We start from the raw sequence: 21,765 nt of genomic DNA, 5'->3' as shown, positions 1-21,765 counted from the left end.
TGTTTCATCTTCAGTTTTATTGACTTCCGTATTTTCTTAAGCACATTAAAGAAACACACAACAGTGACATTTGCCCCATTTTTACTTGTTTACTCTTTCCCTTCTTAGACAATCAGGATTGTTGGAAAATAACAAGATATTTGATACAGCAGCAAGTAACTCAATGCCCCGAAGGCTATGAACAGTGAGGAGGTAGTTGAATGCGTAAAGTCACAATAAGTTAGCAGGGAAAATATTTACAAATTTAATTCAGTGTTTACAAATGTTAGAATACCTGATATGACCCAGTGTGACTGATTTCTTTTGCAGTTGTTCTGTCGGTTTAGGGATGCTGTAAACTACTCTCTGTGTAGCATAGATTGATATGTAGCTCAATGTGTCAAAATTGTTGAACATTCGCTTTGATTATTTGTCAGTTCTGCCTTCCTCTCTTCAAAAACAACATAAAATACCCATATCACATCTACTTAGGTGTATTTAACTTACCCTTAGTGCTGTATAGGCCTTTCAGCCTATTCATGTGTTTTCTGATCATCAAAGTCTTATACAAACACTTTTTGTTTCAGTCAGTTGCTGTTAAAATATTGGGATATGAGCATCTGTTTGAGAATGCTTTACATTTAAGTTTATCTTTAACGAGTCAATACAAAAAATACTTTATGGTCTTTTTAAAAAATATGTAGATATTACATGAAAATGTAAATAATAACTTAAGATTATGTTTTTAGATTTCTGGATTCTGAAATAATAAAGATCAATTTATATGCCATTTAAATCTTATGAATTAAGCAACATGCTTATTGACAAAACTTAAATCTTTATTTTAGAGCCATATACTTTGCTGCTTATTCAAACTGCAAGGAAAAGTTGAATGGTTTATTTGATCCTGATTCTACCCAGGTACACATGATTTCAGCTGCAATGGCAGGTATGAATACATGATATTAAAAAACAAAATTTTCTGATACCTAGAGACTTAATATTGCTTTTTGATGAATTTAACCTTGTAAAGTTAAGGCAATGTGCTTTCATTGATTCACATCTGCAAGCATGATTTTTACATTTTTTAGTATACCATAAATTTGATTAAATAGTATATGTAAAATCTGTTGTCAGTTGGCATTTATGTATTTAGAAGTTTGTAATACATGCAGGTAATATAATATTTACATTGTCTTGTGTAGTTTGTGATCACTTTTAACTGTTTTAAGAATCCAACCATAATTATACTTAAAATTACAGAGCTGTAATTTACTCTTTTCTCCTCAATTTCTGTTAGTGCCTTTTCCTTTTTTGCTGCATGTTTTGGCTTCTGTCTGAAATGTGCCGGCAGTTCTTGGTAAAGTATTCATTTTGTCCTGTGCTCAAATGCTGAAATTTTTGCGAGTGGTGTATTACTGATAACTCTGTTGTTATAATGTATGTATTAAAAAATATGTTTAGCATTCCACATAAATCACACTAAGATAGCACTGAAAATGTAGCTGTGCACCAGGTGTGTGTACAAGCTTGCTCTAGAAATGTTTCCAGGAACTCTTTCATCATCATTCATGAGAATATATGATTGTGAATTAAAACAGCTAGTCCTGGACCTCTGCACTGCCATTAAAGATAAGCTGGGAGATTGGTTTGACCAATGTGGTTCTGAAATCATTTGCTGCCATGCATGTTAGACAAAGCCATGACCTTTATTTCTCATCAGAAAATTCTCTATAGTTCTGAGATTGTCACATATTTAATCATGCCTCACATTTCTAAATTATGCTGTGACTTTATAAAGCAAATTATAACTACCTTTTTCAACTGTTGATTGAGAAATTGAATGTCAGGTGTTTGATAATGAGTTAACTGTTTTCTGTTTAGAAATAAATTGGATCCATTTCAACCACATAATTAATGAACTAAGTGTAAGTTTGAAATACTAATTTCCGAGAGGTCAATAGCCATACAATCTAGTACATACCTTACAAATTATTTTTATGGCTTTTTATATTTAGTTTATTGTTGACTGACTCACAGAGTTTTAAAACTGGAAAGTAAAGCTTTAAAGATCAAGATGGTGAAATACTCTTTAGCAAAGAAAAGAAATCTTAGGCAAGTTAGATAGTTTATGTGACTCTCCATTACCGTATTCTTAGAATGAGTGGGTTGCTCTACATAGGTTATATTTTGAGAATCAGTTCTTTAATACCACAGAGAGTTAGATTTTTTTAATGTATTTTGATAAATGTTGGATATGAATATATATGATTTTTCCCTCCAAATTTGAGTCTATAAAGTTAGTGGCTAATTTCAAGCTATATAACCACTATGTTAGGGTCTTTAAGAATATATTTCTGGATTATCAGTGTTCATGTTTTTGTTTTTTTAACCCCAGAAAATTGTAAAGAAATGTTAATCTTTCTTTTTTGAAAGACTTGATGCCAAGAAAGTAGGTAAGCAATTATTTTAAGTTGAGGATAGTTGTTAATATATTGAGTATTGCAAATTTAGGGTTTCAGAAAACCAATTCCCACTGGAACATCTTTCATTAGACTATCTCATCAAAATTTATTACTGTATTTGTATCATATTGCAAAGATTTTCAGTGGAATTGCCATTTTGTACTTTTTTTCTCAAATGTGTACAAATATTAACTTGTTCTATCTATGCATTGATACTATTTCCCAACTTGAATTTCTTGAATTTTGGTAAATTGAAAGACTTACATTGTTCAGAGAATATTGTACTATACACTTGTGTAATTTGAAAATACTTCTTCCATTTGTTTGCAGTTAGATTTTTTCTGAGAATTACACCTTCAGAGCTTCTTTGCACCTGTTCATGAGCAATAATATTTAGCTTTGCAGTTTTTATAGGTAGCTACATGGTTGGTGAAACTGAATGGTCCCGTGCAGACTTGTTAAGGTAGCCTTTGGCCCCCTTCACTCTTGTAATAATCTAGACTGGTTTTTCTTCAGGATCATTTTTAGAGGTCTTCAAAATATGAACTTGGGGTGCAAAGTGCTTAGAGGCAGCCATTTGAAAATTTGTTTTCTTACTATTCAAAAAAATGCTAACCTTGTCACTTTAGTATCAAAAATGTACCACTGTTGATAATGCCTGCAAGATTTTGCCACATCACATAGCATATGCCTTAAGGGTTTAGTAATCATGTACATAATTTTTATTCCAAGTAACCTCTTGGTTAAGTTGCCTTTTGCATTCTATTCATAGAAATTGAATACTAAGCCTATTTAATTTAAAGGACAGTTTATTTAAAGGCTGTCTTATTTTCATTTGTTTTAGTGTTTCAAGGAAATAATGTAAGAATTTGTAAACTCTCAACTTGAGCTATAAATTTTCATGCATTAAAAATTTTTTTCTAGTTGTGAGGCTACTTAATCAGGTTAAGTAATAGTAACTTTGTTATACTACCTTCCCCCCTCACCCCACATATGACCTTTGGCAGACTAAATATATCTTAATCATCAAGGGTATTTATTTTCTTTAGGGTCTTTGTGTGTTTTTGTTTAAATGAGTTTGCATATCCCTCTGTATACACCTACACAAAGATGTGTATACAGAAAGAATAGTATTAAATTTTTTTCTTCTATAGTAACTCCCAGTCTTCCAAAGTTTTTATCTGGGTTATATATACTTTTATATACAACAGTATAGATTTAAGAGAAATGAATTCTGATTTTTATTGGATAATATATTTACACAGTGATTGCTTAATTTTTTAAATACCAATAATGTAATCATTTAACATTTCCTAGATACTAGTGGGTTTTATTTGTTTGTGTTAATAGTGTTCAAGGTACATTTTCTATTTGACTTAAAGCTTAATGTTAAATTTTTACTCATTAAATAGAAATTTTGTTTTACATTATAAAATATTTTTTAAAATAATTTATCCCTGGCAGTTTATTCAGCTAGATGGATGGTTAGATGTTTTGTGTGTTTTCATGTAAACATTCTTCCTGTTTTTTGTTTCGTAGAGCACAAGAAACTGAATACAAAATATTTCATAAAAATGGATGTGCAATATTACTGATCATAGTACAGAAAGTGAAAGGTACTATTGTAGCCACCTATATGTTACATTTTTAAAAAATTATAGTTATAAAATGAAGTTCCTTGAATTTTCTATTTTTTTAATTTTTACTTATTTTTTTTTTAATTTAATTTAAATATTTTTTGGCCATGCTGTGTGGCTTACAGAATCTTGATTCCCTGACCAGGGATCAGAGCTGGGCCCATGGCAGTGAAAGTGCCAAGTCCTAACCACTGGACTGCCAGGAACTCCTCTGGGTTTTTTGTTGTTGTGGTTTTTAGATTTACCAAATAAGCTGATTGTTAAAAAACAGAAAATTTTGTGATTTCAGCTCTGAGCATGGTAAATAATAATGGTAGGAAAATGGGATATGACAGTCTGCTCTGAATATTTTCTTAGATTTCCACTTTGACAAGGTTAGCATTTTTTCATTAAGGCAGAATTGATCTTCTTTTGGGTAAGTATTTAGACTCTCAAAACTGCTACAGATGGCAGAATTTTCAGTACTCGGTACTTTAAAAACAAAAAAATTATGGCCCATTCTGATATTCCTTTTTCTTTTTTAACTTAAAATTTTCAAAAGTTAGATCTCACAGTAAATATTTCTCAAATCCTTCCAATGGGATTCATTTTGTACACGTGTTTCTGATGAGGTCACTGCTTGTTGTTATGATACAGAAAAGCCTGTGTCTATTTTAGGCATTTACTGTACATTTCTCCCGAGAAAAGAGTGAGATCGTGTCATCTCATGCTCCCCATCCGCAGGTCACTTCCTGTAGAAATATGGACTAACTTAAACCTCGTGAGTACTGATCTGAGCATCTCTTGCAGCCTCTAGTTATAAGAAACACACCCTGGGAATTTATAATAGCTGTTGAATAGAAGGCGGGAAATGAATTTTTATTTCCTGAATTTGTGTGTGCATTATCTGAGTATTTCATAAAACTTTAATTCTGATTCCTTGATAATACTCCTTCTAGAAGGAAGAATGGAGTAACTTTTCAGTTATTGTTAATAAAAGCCTGGGGTCTTTAGCTTGGCCATAATAGCCTTGACCTCCAAAGAATTCCTTAATAGTATTTAAGATTTACATAGCTGTAAATGGTATCATACCATCTGACAACTTTTAGAAAATAGTAGTTCTCTTTGTTTAGTATAACATGTTTTAAAAGCCTAATACAGTGCTTTCCATTCTTGTCTGTTGATACTTGGCTTTCTACTTTCTTGCAAAAACATTGATCTTAATACCTACCATTACTTTCCAAATATGGGATAAGAATATATGGGATCTTATTTTAGTTTTAATTAGTTTTTTGTGTTTTTTTTGTTTTGTTTTGTTTTTAATATATTTCTCTTCAAAGGTTAGGTGGGCTTTGTTCTTACAGAAGTTAATAAAAAGTACTGCAAATGCAATACTACAGGTATCACTCACTTAATGAAATAGACATTTTCAGCAAGTTTATTATGTGGATTTCTGTTGTTCTGGTTTTTAATTGGTTTACATTATCAAATAGAATCTTAAATGAAACAAAACTTTAAAAATTACATTTAAAAGGTTTCTTAAACTTTCTAATAAAATATTAACCATATTACTAATAGTATGGCCAGTATATTGCCATTTTGCTTTTATTGACTGGAGCAATATTGATTCTTTTTAACCTACAAATAGATAAGTCAGTTTTAATATTTAACAGGGTACTCAGAATATTAATATGAAATAGCATATTATCAAAATGTCACAAAATTTTAATGCCAAAATAAAAGTAATAGGAAATGTCTAAATTTCAGGGGAACCATTCCCAGTAGCTTTGTGTATGTTTATCTTAAAAGAAGTAGGAAGGTGTTTAACTTAAGCTGTTTGTCAGCTTCAAATCACCTTACCATATATAATTCAAAGGTAGTAATAAATTTGTTTCTTCCTGCTTGTTTTTTTTTTAACTAATAGATTATGTTTTCTAGATTTCATTAGCCTAATACTGTCTCTGTAATTTATTAGAATGTTTTCAGTTAAAAGAATGTAATAGGACCAGAGCTGGTAAAGGAACAATAGCTAAAAAACCTGTGGATTATATATCGATTATTTTCTTTACGTTAATGGTTCGCTGACAGTGAGGCAGTGTGTTCATTGAGCTAGCTTTTTACTGGGCGAGGGAGTCCCAGCTGTAGTAAGCTCAGACTCTTCAGGAACAAGATGATGTCATTCTTTCACTTAAATTTTAGTGTGTCACGTTCCATAGGTGAGTCTGTATCTGGAAATGAATTTTAGTTAAGTGAGAAATACCTGTTGTTTGCTTCCTATCATTGTTTATTAACATGTACAAAGCACAATTAAAACTTAATTATGGATAATTAAAAATTTATCCCTAGTAATAATTACAAATATGTATTATAATATTTTTAAGTTTTCATATATGGGGTTTTTTCAGCCTCTAATTGAGGAATTTGAGACTTGGAAGAGTGTTCATAAATTTAGGTACTCAGTTTATATTTTTAGACATAGAACTTTATTTTTTTAGAAAGCTTTGATGCTTAAGTTTGATACCCAGTTTTAGGCTTTCAAAGTTTAATAAAAAGCAAATTTTTTCCTTAAAATTTCCACAGAGTAATTAATAAAAACTATTTTGAGTAATGCAGAGTATTTTGTTGGCTTGTGCTGCTTAGTGGCCTTTTGTTGATAAACTCCTAATATTACTGTACAGACATTTAGCTAATACAGATATTTAGGTTTAAAATAAAGAATTATTAAATTAGGGATATGATCAGAATTCTGATGTCAGGTTCACGTTTGCTTTAGAATGTAATTTAAATATACAATGTAATTTAAATATCTTTAGTTTGACTTTTTCACTTAGAAAAATGAGATTCAAGAGGCTTTATTCTTAATTAAGCCAGGCCATGCACAAATCTATTCCAAATAAAATATTTAAACTGATCTGGTTTCATAGTTTTCTTCTCTTTCCTTTTATCAAGAATATATGCATGAAAAGAACCTTTTAAAACATCTTCCTGACACCCTGTTCAGCACATTCAATTTTTATTGTTTTGGTATTGGCTGATTCTTACAAAATTGTTGATCCCTTTCTAGTTTTATATGTATGTATGTAGCATTAAAAGCACTTAAGAGAAATGGAGACTATATAATCATTAAAAAATTATTAAAGGAGTTATTAAACCAAACTTTTGCTTCATTTATCTTAGTTGATAATAGATTCAATTTGAGCATCTCTTTGTGAAACATCTGGCTATTTCTGCAGTATTAATATAGTGGTTTAAAGGAGTACAATTTGAGTTAGCTAATGATCTGACATTATAGAAGGGGAAAGAACCTGTGAGACTAAATTCCAATTAGTAAACAATGTAGTACCACAGCATTTTTGTTCCTGAAAGTACTTTACTAATATTAGTGTGCTGATTATATTTCAAAGCCTTTCTAAAAATAATGTACTTGACCTGCTAGTATTTGATAGAAAGTATTAACAGTTAAGATCCTTAGACATTTTTGCATGTAAGTTTTCACTGAATTTAAAGGCCAATTGAATAAATGTAGGTTGATGAAAGGTTATTCTATGAAATTTGTGTAGCAGCTAATCTTAAATATTTCAGAAGCATTATATTATGAAAACCCTGTTTTGTATAGATGAGGCAATCTTCATAAATTTCCATCATCAAGATTGCATTTCATGTGCTATTTTTCCGTAGCTCTAGGAAGATAGCAAGTAAAAGATACGCACTAGCCTAGAAACATAGAAGAGATCTTAATTTACTACCTGAAATGAGCCACCTTAGGGGACCACCCTTCCACACTGATAGTTAATACATAGTACTTTAGTTTTAAAGTATAATAAAGCTACCTTCTACCTTCAGTTTCTCTCTTCAGTGTCTCAAAGTGAAAGGGAAGTTCTGATTTGTAACTTTTTGTATGTTTAAGTTTTTGTATGTTTTTAAGTGGATGAAAAAATAGATCTGCCCTTTTTAATTCTTTAACAGAAACCATATCTGTGTGATACCATTATGTTAACAGTATTAATAAGTGTATGGTTACATAAAGTATTCATAAGGCCAAACAATAATTCTTTCGTCATATAGTCAACTTAAGATCAAATATTGGTAAATGCTGACGTTTATGTAGACTCCATTTTGAACATAGTGATTTGTGATGTTAGTTGGACCCCAAGTAGCTGTTGTAGAGTTTGCATGCTAAAAAGCCCTAGAATACACAAAATTTCTATGTGTCTGCAAAAATGGGTTTCTAAATTTAGAGAGTAGAGGGTGCCCAGAGGGTATTCTGAATGTATTGGAAGATGAATTACATATAATCAGATTTTGTTCTTAAAAATTTTTTTAGTTATGAGTCAGAATTTGAGACTAAATTGAAAATAAAGTATAAATGTTCATGGTTGTGAATGGATTTGTAAAACAAAAGTGTAAAGCATACATCAGTTTATAGGTAAATATTTATATGCATTTTTTAAAATATAGACTTACATAAAGTTTTAAAAAACCTTGAGGTTAATAGTGTGTTCTTCATTTTTACCAGAGTTCATTTTAAACATGTTTGTTTAGGTTTTACCGCAATCACAGCGACCAACCCCATTTGGCTTATAAAGACTCGATTACAGCTCGATGCAAGGTATGTTAATTCATTAAAGTTGGCTTCAACAAAATTTTTTCTATAAATTTATATCAGTGAGATTTCAGTGCCAGGTATCCAACCATGTTTTTGCCCTCATTTGCTGCTGAATTTGTTTTATTTGGTTTTGAAACTTAGGTGTACCATCAGATGCAAAAGTGATGTTAATTGCAGGTATGAGAATTTCTAGGAAAGAAAGTATATTATGCATTGTGTTTTTCAGTAAAAGAAGAAAAAGGACCTCTTGATCTAGCTTGAGCAGTGATACTTTCATTCACCCCATGTTTGATTATAATCAACCCTTCTAAATACCTAAATTAACTAACTACATGATCAGTGAGTCTAGACTGAGTCTTTGAAGATCATTGCTCAAACTCAAGAACCTTGTACAGCAGAGTGTTCTAGCATGGAATTTAGCTCTCAAGTATTCATGAACTTCATCTGTTACCCCAGTCACTTTATGGCAGCAAGATTCATTCATTCAGTGTATCTGTAATGAACAGGTACTGGTAGGTTCTAGAGATATCTCTGGAAACAGTGAGGACCAATTTTAGTGGAATAGTCAATGAATGGTTTTTGAACCCATTTTAAGCAGAGGCACTAGTCAGTGCACACCTCACATATCTTTAAGTTTAGTGCCTGTGGCAGGTTCTGGGAACTGAGAGAAAGGCCAGAAGCGGTATAGCTTAGAGTCCTGCCGTCTCAGCTCCCATTGGCCTTCAGAATGAAGGATGGGGAGAGGGTAGCACTTTTTTAAGGAGAGAGATGATCCTGTCTGGTGTGTTGTAATAATAATAATCACATTAATAGTTTTGAAACTAATTTAACTCTTTAGCCTGAAGTAGGCTTTATATAAAAGATTTTCACTGTTTCTTATATTTTAGGGTTTGGGAAGCCTAGTGTTAATCTTGTAGATTATAAATAAAACTGATCTAAGAAATCTTTTAACAATTATGCCTGCCTAAAGATATGTTTTCTGCATTTTGTCATGTGGAATTGTATGTCACTTGGAAACTTGAAATGTCTAGTCGTTGTTTCATCTGGAATAATTTTTAGTGAAACCTTAAGTACAGTGTTATGGCAAGACTCAAAGTTTATTTTGAAGTCAGAGAACTGAAAGGTAGTGGTAGATAAGATAACCCAAAGGTTAAAAAGTATGAGATGCCAGTCTGTATTGTACTATTATAAACTACCAGGGGAATGTATGCTTCAGTATTTAGAGGGTAGATTTAGGTGAAAAGTAATAGTAAAGCCAGCACAATTTTTTAGGCTTAGGAGTAGGGTTAATGAAAGGTTGATTTGAAGGTGTGCTGCCTTCCAACACTGAGACCGAGAATAGGACGGATATGTTTGCATGTTATCCTTTAGGACTTAGAGCTCTCTTAACTTTCTTGTAAGAAAGAGTCTGACAGCCGAAACTAATTACAGTTGGTTGCATGGATCACTCAACCAAGAAGGTATTTATTCAGTACCATTAGTTGAGGATAGTTACTCAAGACAGTTACTAGTTTATAAAGTTGGAGGTTATCTGTAGGTTATCAGGTGGGTGTCTTAGTTGTGATTTTATTTTGTTACATCATAAGCAGATTGTATATAATTTATAAACAGTCAACTTTTCTATTTCTTTCCCTGTGGGTAGAGTTTAAACCCATTTCTTACAGATAAAGTTCTATTGAGGGAATCATAATGAAGGTAATAAATATTTTTATGAACTCAAAATTATATCCAAGAGTAGATGCTGCACCCTTAAGCAGCACTAAGAAAGTTGTCTTGGGCACAGTGCTCAATAAATACTTGATAACTGTAGAAGTCCTCATTCACTATTTACTGAGGTAAAAGAGACAGCCATTACCTTCAAAGGATCATAGAAAATTTGACTTAAATTCACCCAGTGACTTTTGGGGAGAAATTGGGTGGGCTTGGAAGAATCCCTCAGGTGCACTGAAATTACCTTAATTGTACTTCTTAATATTCTGTTGTCATTGGTGTCTCAGTCATTCTTTTTATGTGTTATTAAATGCTAAAGAAATCTTCTCAACTTAGAACTGCATTTAATATAATGTGAGGGGTTTTTATTTTGTTTTTCTCTTGAGCTGCAGTCATGGTGGATTTTGTTGCTTATTCCTACAATACAAACTTCAATGAAACTGGAGATTCAATGTAGTGTGTTTTGCATTCAGTAAAATAAACTACCTTATAAGTTATCTGTCTGATGTGACAGATTTGAGACAAAAGAATAGGAACTCTAGATGTTTTTAAATTCTCATTTGTACTTCCTCATGAATTAAAGAGGGTTACTCTTGACTATAGTGGCCTCTTCCTGTATATTGTATTTACTTTATTTAAAAACCTGTACTACTTTATGTTAATAAGATTTTTTTCCTTTTTGCTTTTCAGGAACCGTGGGGAAAAGCGAATGGGTGCTTTCGAGTGTGTCCGTAAAGTGTATCAGACAGATGGACTTAGAGGATTTTATAGGGGCATGTCTGCTTCATATGCTGGCATATCAGAGACTGTTATCCATTTTGTTATATATGAAAGTATTAAGCAAAAACTACTGGAATATAAGATTGCTTCTACAATGGAAAATGAAGAAGAGTCTGTAAAAGAAGTGTCCGATTTTGTGGGAATGATGCTAGCTGCCGCCACCTCAAAAACATGTGCCACGAGTATAGCATATCCACACGGTAGGAAGACGGGATGATGTATGTTGTTACTCAGTTGCTCAGTCATGTCCAGCTCTTCGCATGACTCTCAGTCATGTCCAAGTCTTTGTAGCCTGCCAGGCACTACTTTCCATGGGGTTTCCCAGGCAAGAATACTGTTCAGTTCAGTTCAGTTCAGTCGCTCAGTTGTGTCCGACTCTTTGCGACCCCATGAGTCGCAGCACGCCAGGCCTCCCTGTCCATCACCAACTCCCAGAGTTCACCCAGACTCACGTCCATTGAGTCAGTGATGCCATCCAGCCTGTAGTGGGTTGCAGTTTCCTTCTCTAGGCGATCTTCCCAACCCAGGGCTTGAACCCACATTTCCTGCATTGGCAGGAGAATTCTTCACACTGAGCCACCAGGGAAACCCTGAATGTGTATGAGTAAATCCATTAACTCTGAAATATTTTCCCACTTCAGCCAGTGGCCCATTTATTAGAACATTTTACCATTTTATTGAATTATAGTATAACAATACAGTTCATCATAATGGGGTTTAATATGTATGAGTAGCATAAGGCTTTTTTTCCCCCTAAGATTTGTTTATGTTTGTTGCTGCATGAGAGCTTTCCTAGTTGTGGCGAGCAGAGGCTGCTCATGGTTTTGGTGAGCTCGGGGGCTTTTCATTGCGCTGTCTTCCTTGTTGTGGAGCGCAGGCTCTAGGTGCACATGGCTCAGTAGTTGCAGCACGCAGGCTTAGTTGTTCCTTGGCATGTGGAATGTGTCCCGACCAGGGATCAAACCCATGGCCCCTGCATTGGCAGGCAGATTCCTATCCAGTATACCACCAGGCAAGTCCTCTGTTCATCTTTGATACCACCTGTAATCTCTTTCCTGTTCTACCTTTTTTTTTAATCATTCCTGTTCTACCTTTTTTTTTTAATCACATCTTTTCTCCCTTTTATCTATATCTAGTATGCAGCAGATACTTTTGTTTATTCTGTCTTCTTTCATAGGTTCCATTCAGGAACCTATGAAATTTTATAATTAATATGCATGATTTTAGCTAGCTAACTTAGGAGTTTGGTGTTGTTAAAATAACTAGTGTCAGTAAGTTACATTTAAAAAAATCACTCCTCGCTTATTCTGAGCTCACGCTTACAATCTAATAAATGGAATGTGCTCAATATTAGGAGGGTATAAAGATATTATTAACATTTTACATAAAATGACTTTTTTTTTTCCCCTATACAGAAGTTGTAAGAACAAGACTGCGTGAAGAGGGAACAAAGTATAGATCCTTTTTTCAGACATTATCTTTGCTTGTTCAAGAAGAAGGCTATGGGTCTCTTTACCGTGGTCTGACAACTCATCTGGTGAGACAGATTCCAAACACAGCCATTATGATGGCCACCTATGAGTTGGTGGTCTACCTGCTCAATGGATAGCACCGCCAAACTGCTACGCTGTAAAGAGGGAAGACCAAAAGAGAAATTGGACCATGGAGCACCAAAGCCAGCATGGCGGACAGAAGGAAAATAGCGTGGGAACATGGAACTATGCCTAAGTGGAAGTTTGCTTGTAGGAATTAAAGTAATTGTAACCACATTACTTAGTCTTTTTAGTAATGTGGGGGGAAAAAACCGTGGCTGCCTCCAAGAAAAAGCCTTTAGAAGCACTCCTTCCTCAAAATTGCCATTTTCTCTGTCACAACCACAGGATACTATTGGCATTTTGTTGATTTATGGCAACCAGAGTACAGTGTTTATTCCATGAGCACTTTTCCAGTCTTCTAGACAAAGCCATCCGTAACTATATACTAGAACTATCCAAAGAAAGTATTAACAGTTGTAAATTTCTAACATCCCACTTCTGTATAGTTCCTATGAAATTGGAAAGTAACAATACTAGTATTTACATTTCCTTGAGAGGATTTGGCACTGTATTTTAAAGTTAATTGTTTGGTATTAGTAGTCACTGTTTTTGACAAAAGAAGTAGTATCTAAATATTGTGCTTGCTTTTAGTTTAAAAATGTGTTGGTTTCTACTGCTCACAGGTGTGTTATGTTTAGCCCAGTGTGAACACTAAAATTGCCCAGTGTATCAACTCAAATGGTAATAGATTGGGACAAAATAAGCCAGCAAAATGTTGATCTTGGCCATTTTGACAACTTGAGCATGTTCTCTTATCTTGTCTAACCTAATGATACATGAATGAATGCAGTGTCTCTTCAGTGACTTACTAATTATGAAGTTGAATTATCACCCATCATACCTAGGTATCATTTTCTTAAAGTGAAAAAAAATGTACTGCTTCTAGATCTTTCTCTGGTTTCACATTAAGAATTTGAACCTTTGGATTATTTCTGGAAGATCTTCATACATTGCGTTATTTAGTAGAGAAAATGGTAGTTTTCAGCTTTGCCTTTAAAAGGTGTTTTTCTTCTTAAGGCAACATTATATAAGTATCCAGGGCAGCATAAACATTTATAGAAGAAGGGCCTCTGTTATCTGATTGAGTGGATAGTGATCCTAATTGACTTATAGTTTTATAAATGAACAAACTACTTTGCATAAGAAATTTATTCCATCCTAATTTCTTGAATGGTAAATCATAAAAAAATGCAAGTTAATTCAGATTAAGTGTATTAACAAGAGATAGCTTTTACATTTTGCTGTTGAGATCAACTGCACCTTTTAATACTGTATTATATGTATGGCCCTTGTGAAGATACTTGCTGTAAGTCTATAATATTAAAGACTTTTGCTCATGGTTGTTGCTATACTGGTGTATGAAGCTTATACCATTGAACTCCAGTGTGGTACTCATTTCAGTATACATGAACTGTGCATTGTGTGCAATGGCTTTATCTTAAGAATGACTCTTTGTGAATGCACTTTGTGGCCTTTTGGGAGGTTGGGGGTGGGGGGTGTGAGTAGGAGAGGATTCCCATGTTGGATTATTTTTTTAAAACGTTGGTTAATGTATTAGGCAGAAACAGTATTCATAACATTTTTTTCTGGGATTTAGGTATATTGTTTGGGGGATCTTTAATATAATAAATGTTTTAAGTATTCTTATGTGTACTCCAGTGCCCCTAACATTAAAAAACGTAGCATGTCATTGCAAGCTTTCTCTGCTGTCACCAGTGAAACGCAGTGCCCTGTTAAATTCCTCCACCTTCTTAACTTCCTTGTAATCAACAGTAACTGGATGTTTTTGAGGTGCTTCGATTGGAATTAGTATTCCAGTCTATTTGGAGACCAAAGGCAAATTCAGTTTCATTACCTTTGGGATTATTCATATCAGCTTTGACATTTATTGTGAGAAACATGCCAAAAAAAGAAAGCAGTAATAGGGTTTATAACTTAAATCTGTAGTGAAAGTGTCAGCCTATAGTGTTTTGATTTTCAGGTGCCGCTTATACTGCCTAATACAGTGCCATTTGCCTTGTGAAGATCTGTAAACATTAGTTGTATCGAATGTACAAGAGACTCAATAATTTAGTGATCTGAATACCCACAAATGGTTAAGAATGATATGAAAACCAGCAACTAAGGAACATCTTATTTAGTTGTAGCAAATTCATAACAAGTGTCCTTCAAGGATGAACTCATATTCTGTTCCTGTTTGTGTTTGTATTGACCTTGACCTTTTAGTGCATTGTGTTCAGCTTTTAAAAGTGAGTATATTTCTGTGCTGGAAGAAAAGGATCTTAGAGTCTCAGACTTTGTTTCTTTGTGCAACAACTGGAAAGGAGCGATGATGTTTAATTGTTTTGTCCCCCCAAAAGTACAATCTGCTGCAGTTTATGACAGAGATAATTTAACAAAATATATATATATATATATATATATATAAATTGTATATAAAGTCTGTCTGAAACATTTCTTGGGAGGTGGTTTTTTTTTTTTTTTTTTGGGGGGGTGTAGACATTTAAAAAGAAAAAGCATTGAAACTTTTTTTTATTCTGTGTTTTATTTTCATCTATCAGATAACTTTATTACTGTATAAAGGTAGTCAGCACTCTTCAAATTGGTATGTACTTTTATTTGAGAATCTTCTCAGAAAATGGAATTGATCCTTTCAGTTTAAAGCGGTACACACTGAAGAGCATATTCATAGAGCAGCAGATAAAACTCTGGTACTTCTGGCTCACAGAAACAGTTTACTAGATTTCCAAGTGCACATCTGAGAATCACCAACCTGTGATTGTGGGGTACCACACAGTGCTTTTAAATCCAGGGAAAAAAACTGTCACCAAAGCTTGGTTTTCCTTATGTGTGTTACTTTGCGGAACCAATCTTACTAGATGGGACCCCCAAGTAATTGATTTTTTTAAACTGACACCAAGAGAGAATATCATTTACATTATTTAACTATGTCTCTGTCTCCTAAAACCAAATGCCCATTATGGAATAGCATGGTTATATTAGGACTAGCTGAGTTTGGGTTATTAAGAATAATGAGTGTTTACTCTTTTACTGGAGTATAAATATGTCAGCATTTTTTAGATTTGTTTTAGATCACTGAAAATATTGATTTGACCTTGAAAGAATTAAGTGCTAGGAATCAGTTTATCCTGTAATCTTCCGGCATTGTCTGTGCTGTCTTTTGTTGTTTACATGCCCTTCTGCCCAGACTGTTAGTACTATCAGGACCCCTTTGGGGCTGGTGGATGTAATAGTTCAGCCTTTTTCTCTAGTATTGATCATGACTTCAACATTCCTAAGAATACAGATATTTCTAAATGATTTAAATTGGAAAGGGATTTTAATTAAAAGTATTTAATACAGTGTACAGACTTTCAGCTTACACAAATCTCTTCTCCATTGTGCCCTTACATTTCTCAATCTATACTCTGCTTTTTATGCTACTCCTTTTAGAAACTGAAGATTCCTCTTTTACTCGGTTTTTGTGTTAATAAACATTTTGAATGTGTACCCCTGCATATGTGAACATTTAAATTATGACCTGTCAGTTGTAGCTAAACAACTTCAAAGAGTTGATATTCTTTGACCATTTATGTGAGGTTTGCTATTGCATTCCTGTTATGTGGCTGTAAATTATGTGCATTTACTCTGTATTTATGTTAACTAGCTGAATTTCATTTGAGTTGTTAAAATTCAAAAAATTAAAATATACTTATGAAAATCCAATGTCTCATTTTTTAGTTTCATATAATGTATCCTAATATTTGGTATGGTAAGAATATAATCATACTTTCTTATGATTATGTGTAGAGCAAAAGTGCATTGCCTTTTTTTTTCCAATTGTTAGTGTCCCACCTGCTAGACTTAGTGATAGATGTCTCTGGCAATTAAAAGGTCAAGTGATCCCACTCTTAGTTCAGGAAGAAATTTCTAGTTTCATCCTTTGAGAAAACTAAGAATATTAAAAATTAAACTCGAAAAGAGCTGGAAACTTGTTAGAATAGCTGAATGAATCCACATGTGGTAGATTGAAATACATTTGTAAGTGTTTGTAGTGCCTATCCACTTTATGTTTTGTCTGTTTTGGTTTTTTTAGATTTTCCCAAATTGTAGCAACCATCAAACTTCACCTAATTTTTTTGGTAAGGAAACCAGGAAAAATTTGCCATGTTCCTTTTCTCAATTTGCCTAAAGCTGGCATTGTTTAGCCTCCTTACAGTATTCTTTGTGAAAACTGAAATAGTATATAGAGTGAAGATACTGGCAAAATAATGGTTGAAGTTGGTATGACTTAGCTCAAATGTCTCGAGTTTAAATGTTGTGAATGTGTGTTCACTACCAGTTACCAGGAGCTGTGATAGAGGAAGGAATCTGAATTTATGATTTTTTTAATATAAATTTATTTATTTTAATTGGAGGTTAATTACTTTACAATATTGGGTTTTGCCATACATCAACATGAATCTGCCACAGGTATACACGTGTTCCCCATCCCTAACCCCCCTCCCTCCTCCCTCCCCGTACCATCCCTCTGGGTCGTCCCAGTGCACCAGCCCCAAGCATCAGTATCATGCATCGAACCTGGACTGGTGATTCATTTCGTATATGATATTATACATGTTTCAATGCCATTCTCCCAAATTATCCCACCCTCTCCCTCTCCCACCGAGTCCAAAAGACTGTTCTATACATCTGTGTCTCTTGCTGTCTCGTTTACATGGTTATTATTACCATCTTTCTAAATTCCATATATATGCGTTAGTATACTGTATTGGTGTTTTTCTTTCTGGCTTACTTCACTCTGTATAATAGGCTCCAGTTTCATCCACCTCATTAGAACTGATTCAAATGTATTCTTTTTAATGGCTGAGTAATACTCCATTGTGTATATATACCACAGCTTTCTTATCCATTCATTTGCTGATGGACATCTAGGTTGCTTCCATGTCCTGGCTATTATAAACAGTGCTGCGATGAACATTGGGGTACACGTGTCTCTTTCAATTCTGGTTTCCTCGGTGTGTATGCCCAGCAGTGGGATTGCTGGGTCATAAGGCAGTTCTATTTCCAGTTTTTAAGCAATCTCCACACTGTTCTCCATAGTGGCTGTACTAGTTTGCATTCCCACCAACAGTGTAAGGGTTGCCTTTGCTCCACACCCTCTCCAGCATTTATTGCTTGTAGACTTTTGGATCACAGCCATTCTGACGCGTGAAATGGTACCTCATTGTGGTTTTGATTTGCATTTCTCTGATAATGAGTGATGTTGAGCATCTTTTCATGTGTTTGTTAGCCATCTGTATGTCTTCTTTGGAGAAATGTCTATTTAATTCTTTGGCCCATTTTTTGATTGGGTTGTTTATTTTTCTGGAATTGAGCTGTAGGAGTTGCTTGTATATTTTTAGGATTAGTTGTCAGTTGCTTTGTTTGCTATTATTTTCTCCCATTCTGAAGGCTGTCTTGTCACCTTGCTTATAGTTTCTTTTGTTGTGCAGAAGCTTTTAAGTTTAATTAGGTCCCATTTGTTTATTTTTGCTTTTATTTCTAATATTCTGGGAGGTGGGTCATAGAGGATCCTGCTGTGATGTATGTCGGAGAGTGTTTTGCCTATGTTCTCCTCTAGGAGTTTTATAGTTTCTGGTCTTACATTTAGATCTTTAATCCATTTTAGGTATATTTTTGTGTATAGAAAGTGTTCTAGTTTCAGTCTTTTACAAGTGGTTGACCAGTTTTCCCAGCACCACTTGTTAAAGAGATTGTCTTTAATCCATTGTATATTCTTACCTCTTTTGTCAAAGATAAGGTGTCCATAGGTGCGTGGATTTACCTCTGGGCTTTCTATTTTGTTCCATTGATCTATATTTCTGTCTTTGTGCCAGTACCATACTGTCTTGATGACTGTGGCTTTGTAGTAGAGCCTGAAGTCAGGCAGGTTGATTCCTCCAGTTCCATTCTTCTTTCTCAAGATTGCTTTGGCTATTCGAGGTTTTTTGTATTTCCATATAAATTGTGAAATTATTTGTTCTAGCTCTGTGAAAAATACCGTTGGTAGCTTAATAGAGATTGCATTGAATCTATAGATTGCTTTGGGTAGTATACTCATTTTCACTATATTGATTCTTCCAATCCATGAACATGGTATATTTCTCCATCTATTAGTGTCCTCTTTGATTTCTTTCACCAGTGTTTTATAGTTTCCTATATATAGGTCTTTAGTTTCTTTAGGTAGATATATTCCTAAGTATTTTATTCTTTTCATTGCAGTGGTGAATGGAATTGTTTCCTTAATTTCTCTATTTTCTCATTATTAGTGTATAGGAATGCAAGGGATTTCTGTGTATTAATTTTATATCCTACAACTTTACTGTATTCATTGATTAGCTTTACTAATTTTCTGGTGGAGTCTTTAGGGTTTTCTATGTAGAGGATCATGACATCTGAAAACAGTGAGAGTTTTACTTCTTTTCCAATTTGGATTCCTTTTATTTCTTTTTCTGCTCTGATTGCTGTGGCCAAAACTTCCAAAACTGTGTTGAATAGTAGTGGTGAAAGTGGGTACCCTTGTCTTGATGCTGACTTTAGGGGAAATGCTTTCAATTTTTCACCATTGAGGATAATGTTTGCTGTGGGTTTGTCATATGTATCTTTTATTATGTTGAGATATGTTCCTTCTATTCCTGCTTTCTGGAGAGTTTTTATCATAAATGGATGCTGAATTTTGTCAAAGGCTTTCTCTGCATCTATTGAGATGATCATATGGCTTTTATTTTTCAATTTGTTAATGTGGTGTATTACATTGATTGATTTGCAGATATTGAAGAATCCTTGCATCCCTGGGTTAAAGCCCACTTGGTCATGGTGAATGATCTTTTTAATGTGTTGTTCAATTCTGATTGCTAGAATTTTGTTAAGGGTTTTTGCATCTATGTTTATCAGTGATATTGGCCTGTAGTTTTCTTTTTCTGTGGCATCTTTGTCAGGTTTTGGTATTAGGGTGATGGTGGCCTCATAGAATGAGTTTGGAAGTTTACCTTCCTCTGCAATTTTCTGGAAGAGTTTGAGTAGGATAGGTGTTAGCTCTTCTCTAAATTTTTGGTAGAATTCAGCTGTGAAGCCATCTGAACCTGGGCTTTTGTTTGCTGGAAGATTTTTTATTACAGTTTGAAATTTCTGTGCTTGTGATGGGTCTGTTAAGATTTTTTATTTCTTCTTGGTTCAGTTTTGGAAAGTTGTACTTTTCTAAGAATTTGTCCATTTCTTCCATGTTGTCCATTTTATTGGCGTGTAATTGCTGATAGTCTCCAATCCCAAAGAAAGGCAATGGCAAAGAATGCTCAAACTACCACACAATTGCACTCATCTCACATGCTAGTAAAGTAATGCTCAAAATTCTCCAAGCCAGGCTTCAGCAATATGTGAACCGTGAACTTCCTGATGTTCAAGCTGGTTTTAGAAAAGGTAGAGGAACCAGAGATCAAATTGCCAATATCCGCTGGATCATGGAAAAAGCAAGAGAGTTCCAGAAAAACATCTCTTTCTGCTTTATTGACTATGCCAAAGCCTTTGACTGTGTGGATCACAATAAACTGTGGAAAATTCTTCAAGAGATGGGAATACCAGACCACCTGATCTGCCTCTTGAGAAATTTGTATGCAGGTCAGGAAGCAACAGTTAGAACTGGACATGGAACAACAGACTGTTTCCAAATAGGAAAAGGAGTACGTCAAGGCTGTATATTGTCACCCTGCTTATTTAACTTATATGCAGAGTACATCATGAGAAACGCTGGACTGGAAGAAACACAAGCTGGAATCAAGATTGCTGGGAGAAATGTCAATCGCCTCAGATATGCAGATGACACCACCCTTATGGCAGAAAGTGAAGAGGAACTGAAAAGCCTCTTGATGGAAGTGAAAGTGGAGAGTGAAAAAGTTGGCTTAAAGCTCAACATTCAGAAAACGAAGATCATGGCATCTGGCCCCATCACTTCATGGGAAATAGATGGGGAAACAGTGGAAACAGTGTCAGACTTTATTTTTGGGGGGCTCCAAAATCACTGCAGATGGTGACTGCAGCCATGAAATTAAAAGACACTTACTCCTTGGAAGGAAAGTTATGACCAACCTAGATAGCATATTCAAAAGCAGAGACATTACTTTGCCAACAAAGGTTCATCTAGTCAAGGCTATGGTTTTTCCTGTGGTCATGTATGGATGTGAGAGTTGGACTGTGAAGAAGGCTGAGCGCCGAAGAATTGATGCCTTTGAACTGTGGTGTTGGAGAAGACTCTTGAGAGTCCCTTGGACTACAAGGAGATCCAACCGGTCCATTCTGAAGGAGATCAGCCCTGGGATTTCTTTGGAAGGAATGATGCTAAAGCTGAAACTCCAGTACTTTGGCCACCTCATGCGAAGAGTTGACTCATTGGAAAAGACTCTGATGCTGGGAGGGATTGGGGACAGGAGGAGAAGGGGACGACGGAGGATGAGATGGCTGGATGGCATCACTGACTTGATGGACGTGAGTCTGGGTGAACTCTGGGAGTTGGTGATGGACAGGGAGGCCTGGCGTGCTGTGATTCTTGGGATCACAAAGAGTCGGACACAACTGAGCGACTGAACTGAACTGAACTGAAGTCTCTTATGATCCTTTGTATTTCTGTGTTGTCTGTTGTGATCTCTCCATTTTCATTTCTAATTTTATTGATTTGATTTTTCTCCCTTTGTTTCTTGATGAGTCTGGCTAATGGTTTGTCAATTTTATTTATCCTTTCAAAGAACCAGCTTTTGGCTTTGTTCATTTTTGCTATGGTCTCTTGTTTCTTTTGCATTTATTTCTGCCCTAATTTTTAAGATTCCTTTCCTTCTACTAACCCTGAGGTTCATTTCTTCCTTTTCTAGTTGCTTTAGCTGTAGAGTTAGGTTATTTATTTGACTTTTTTCTTGTTTCTTGAGGTATGCCTGTATTGCTATGAACTTTCCCCTAAGCACTGCTTTTTCAGTGTCCCACAGGTT

The 21,765-nt window shown here is 34.5% G+C and overlaps 1 protein-coding gene across 3 annotated transcripts in view; it reads left to right on the top strand.

The window, feature by feature from the left end:
• The window catches only part of SLC25A36 (solute carrier family 25 member 36), a 36,092-nt gene extending 19,620 nt beyond the window's left edge, over positions 1–16,472 (top strand). For all 3 annotated transcript variants that reach the window (XM_070794057.1, XM_019961722.2, XM_070794062.1), the window contains 4 exons: positions 828–928; positions 8,603–8,669; positions 11,067–11,356; positions 12,572–16,472. In XM_070794057.1, the coding sequence (XP_070650158.1) occupies positions 828–928; positions 8,603–8,669; positions 11,067–11,356; positions 12,572–12,765 (652 nt within the window). In that variant the 3' untranslated portion in view covers positions 12,766–16,472. The remainder of the gene's footprint in view (positions 1–827; positions 929–8,602; positions 8,670–11,066; positions 11,357–12,571) is intronic.
• Positions 16,473–21,765: the final 5,293 nt, after the last annotated feature.

Source organism: Bos indicus, chromosome 1, assembly GCF_029378745.1.
Source record: "Bos indicus isolate NIAB-ARS_2022 breed Sahiwal x Tharparkar chromosome 1, NIAB-ARS_B.indTharparkar_mat_pri_1.0, whole genome shotgun sequence".
Classification (NCBI taxonomy): domain Eukaryota; kingdom Metazoa; phylum Chordata; class Mammalia; order Artiodactyla; family Bovidae; genus Bos; species Bos indicus.
The sequence above is the reverse complement of the archived record's forward strand: the minus strand, read 5'-3'. Positions and strand labels throughout refer to the sequence as shown.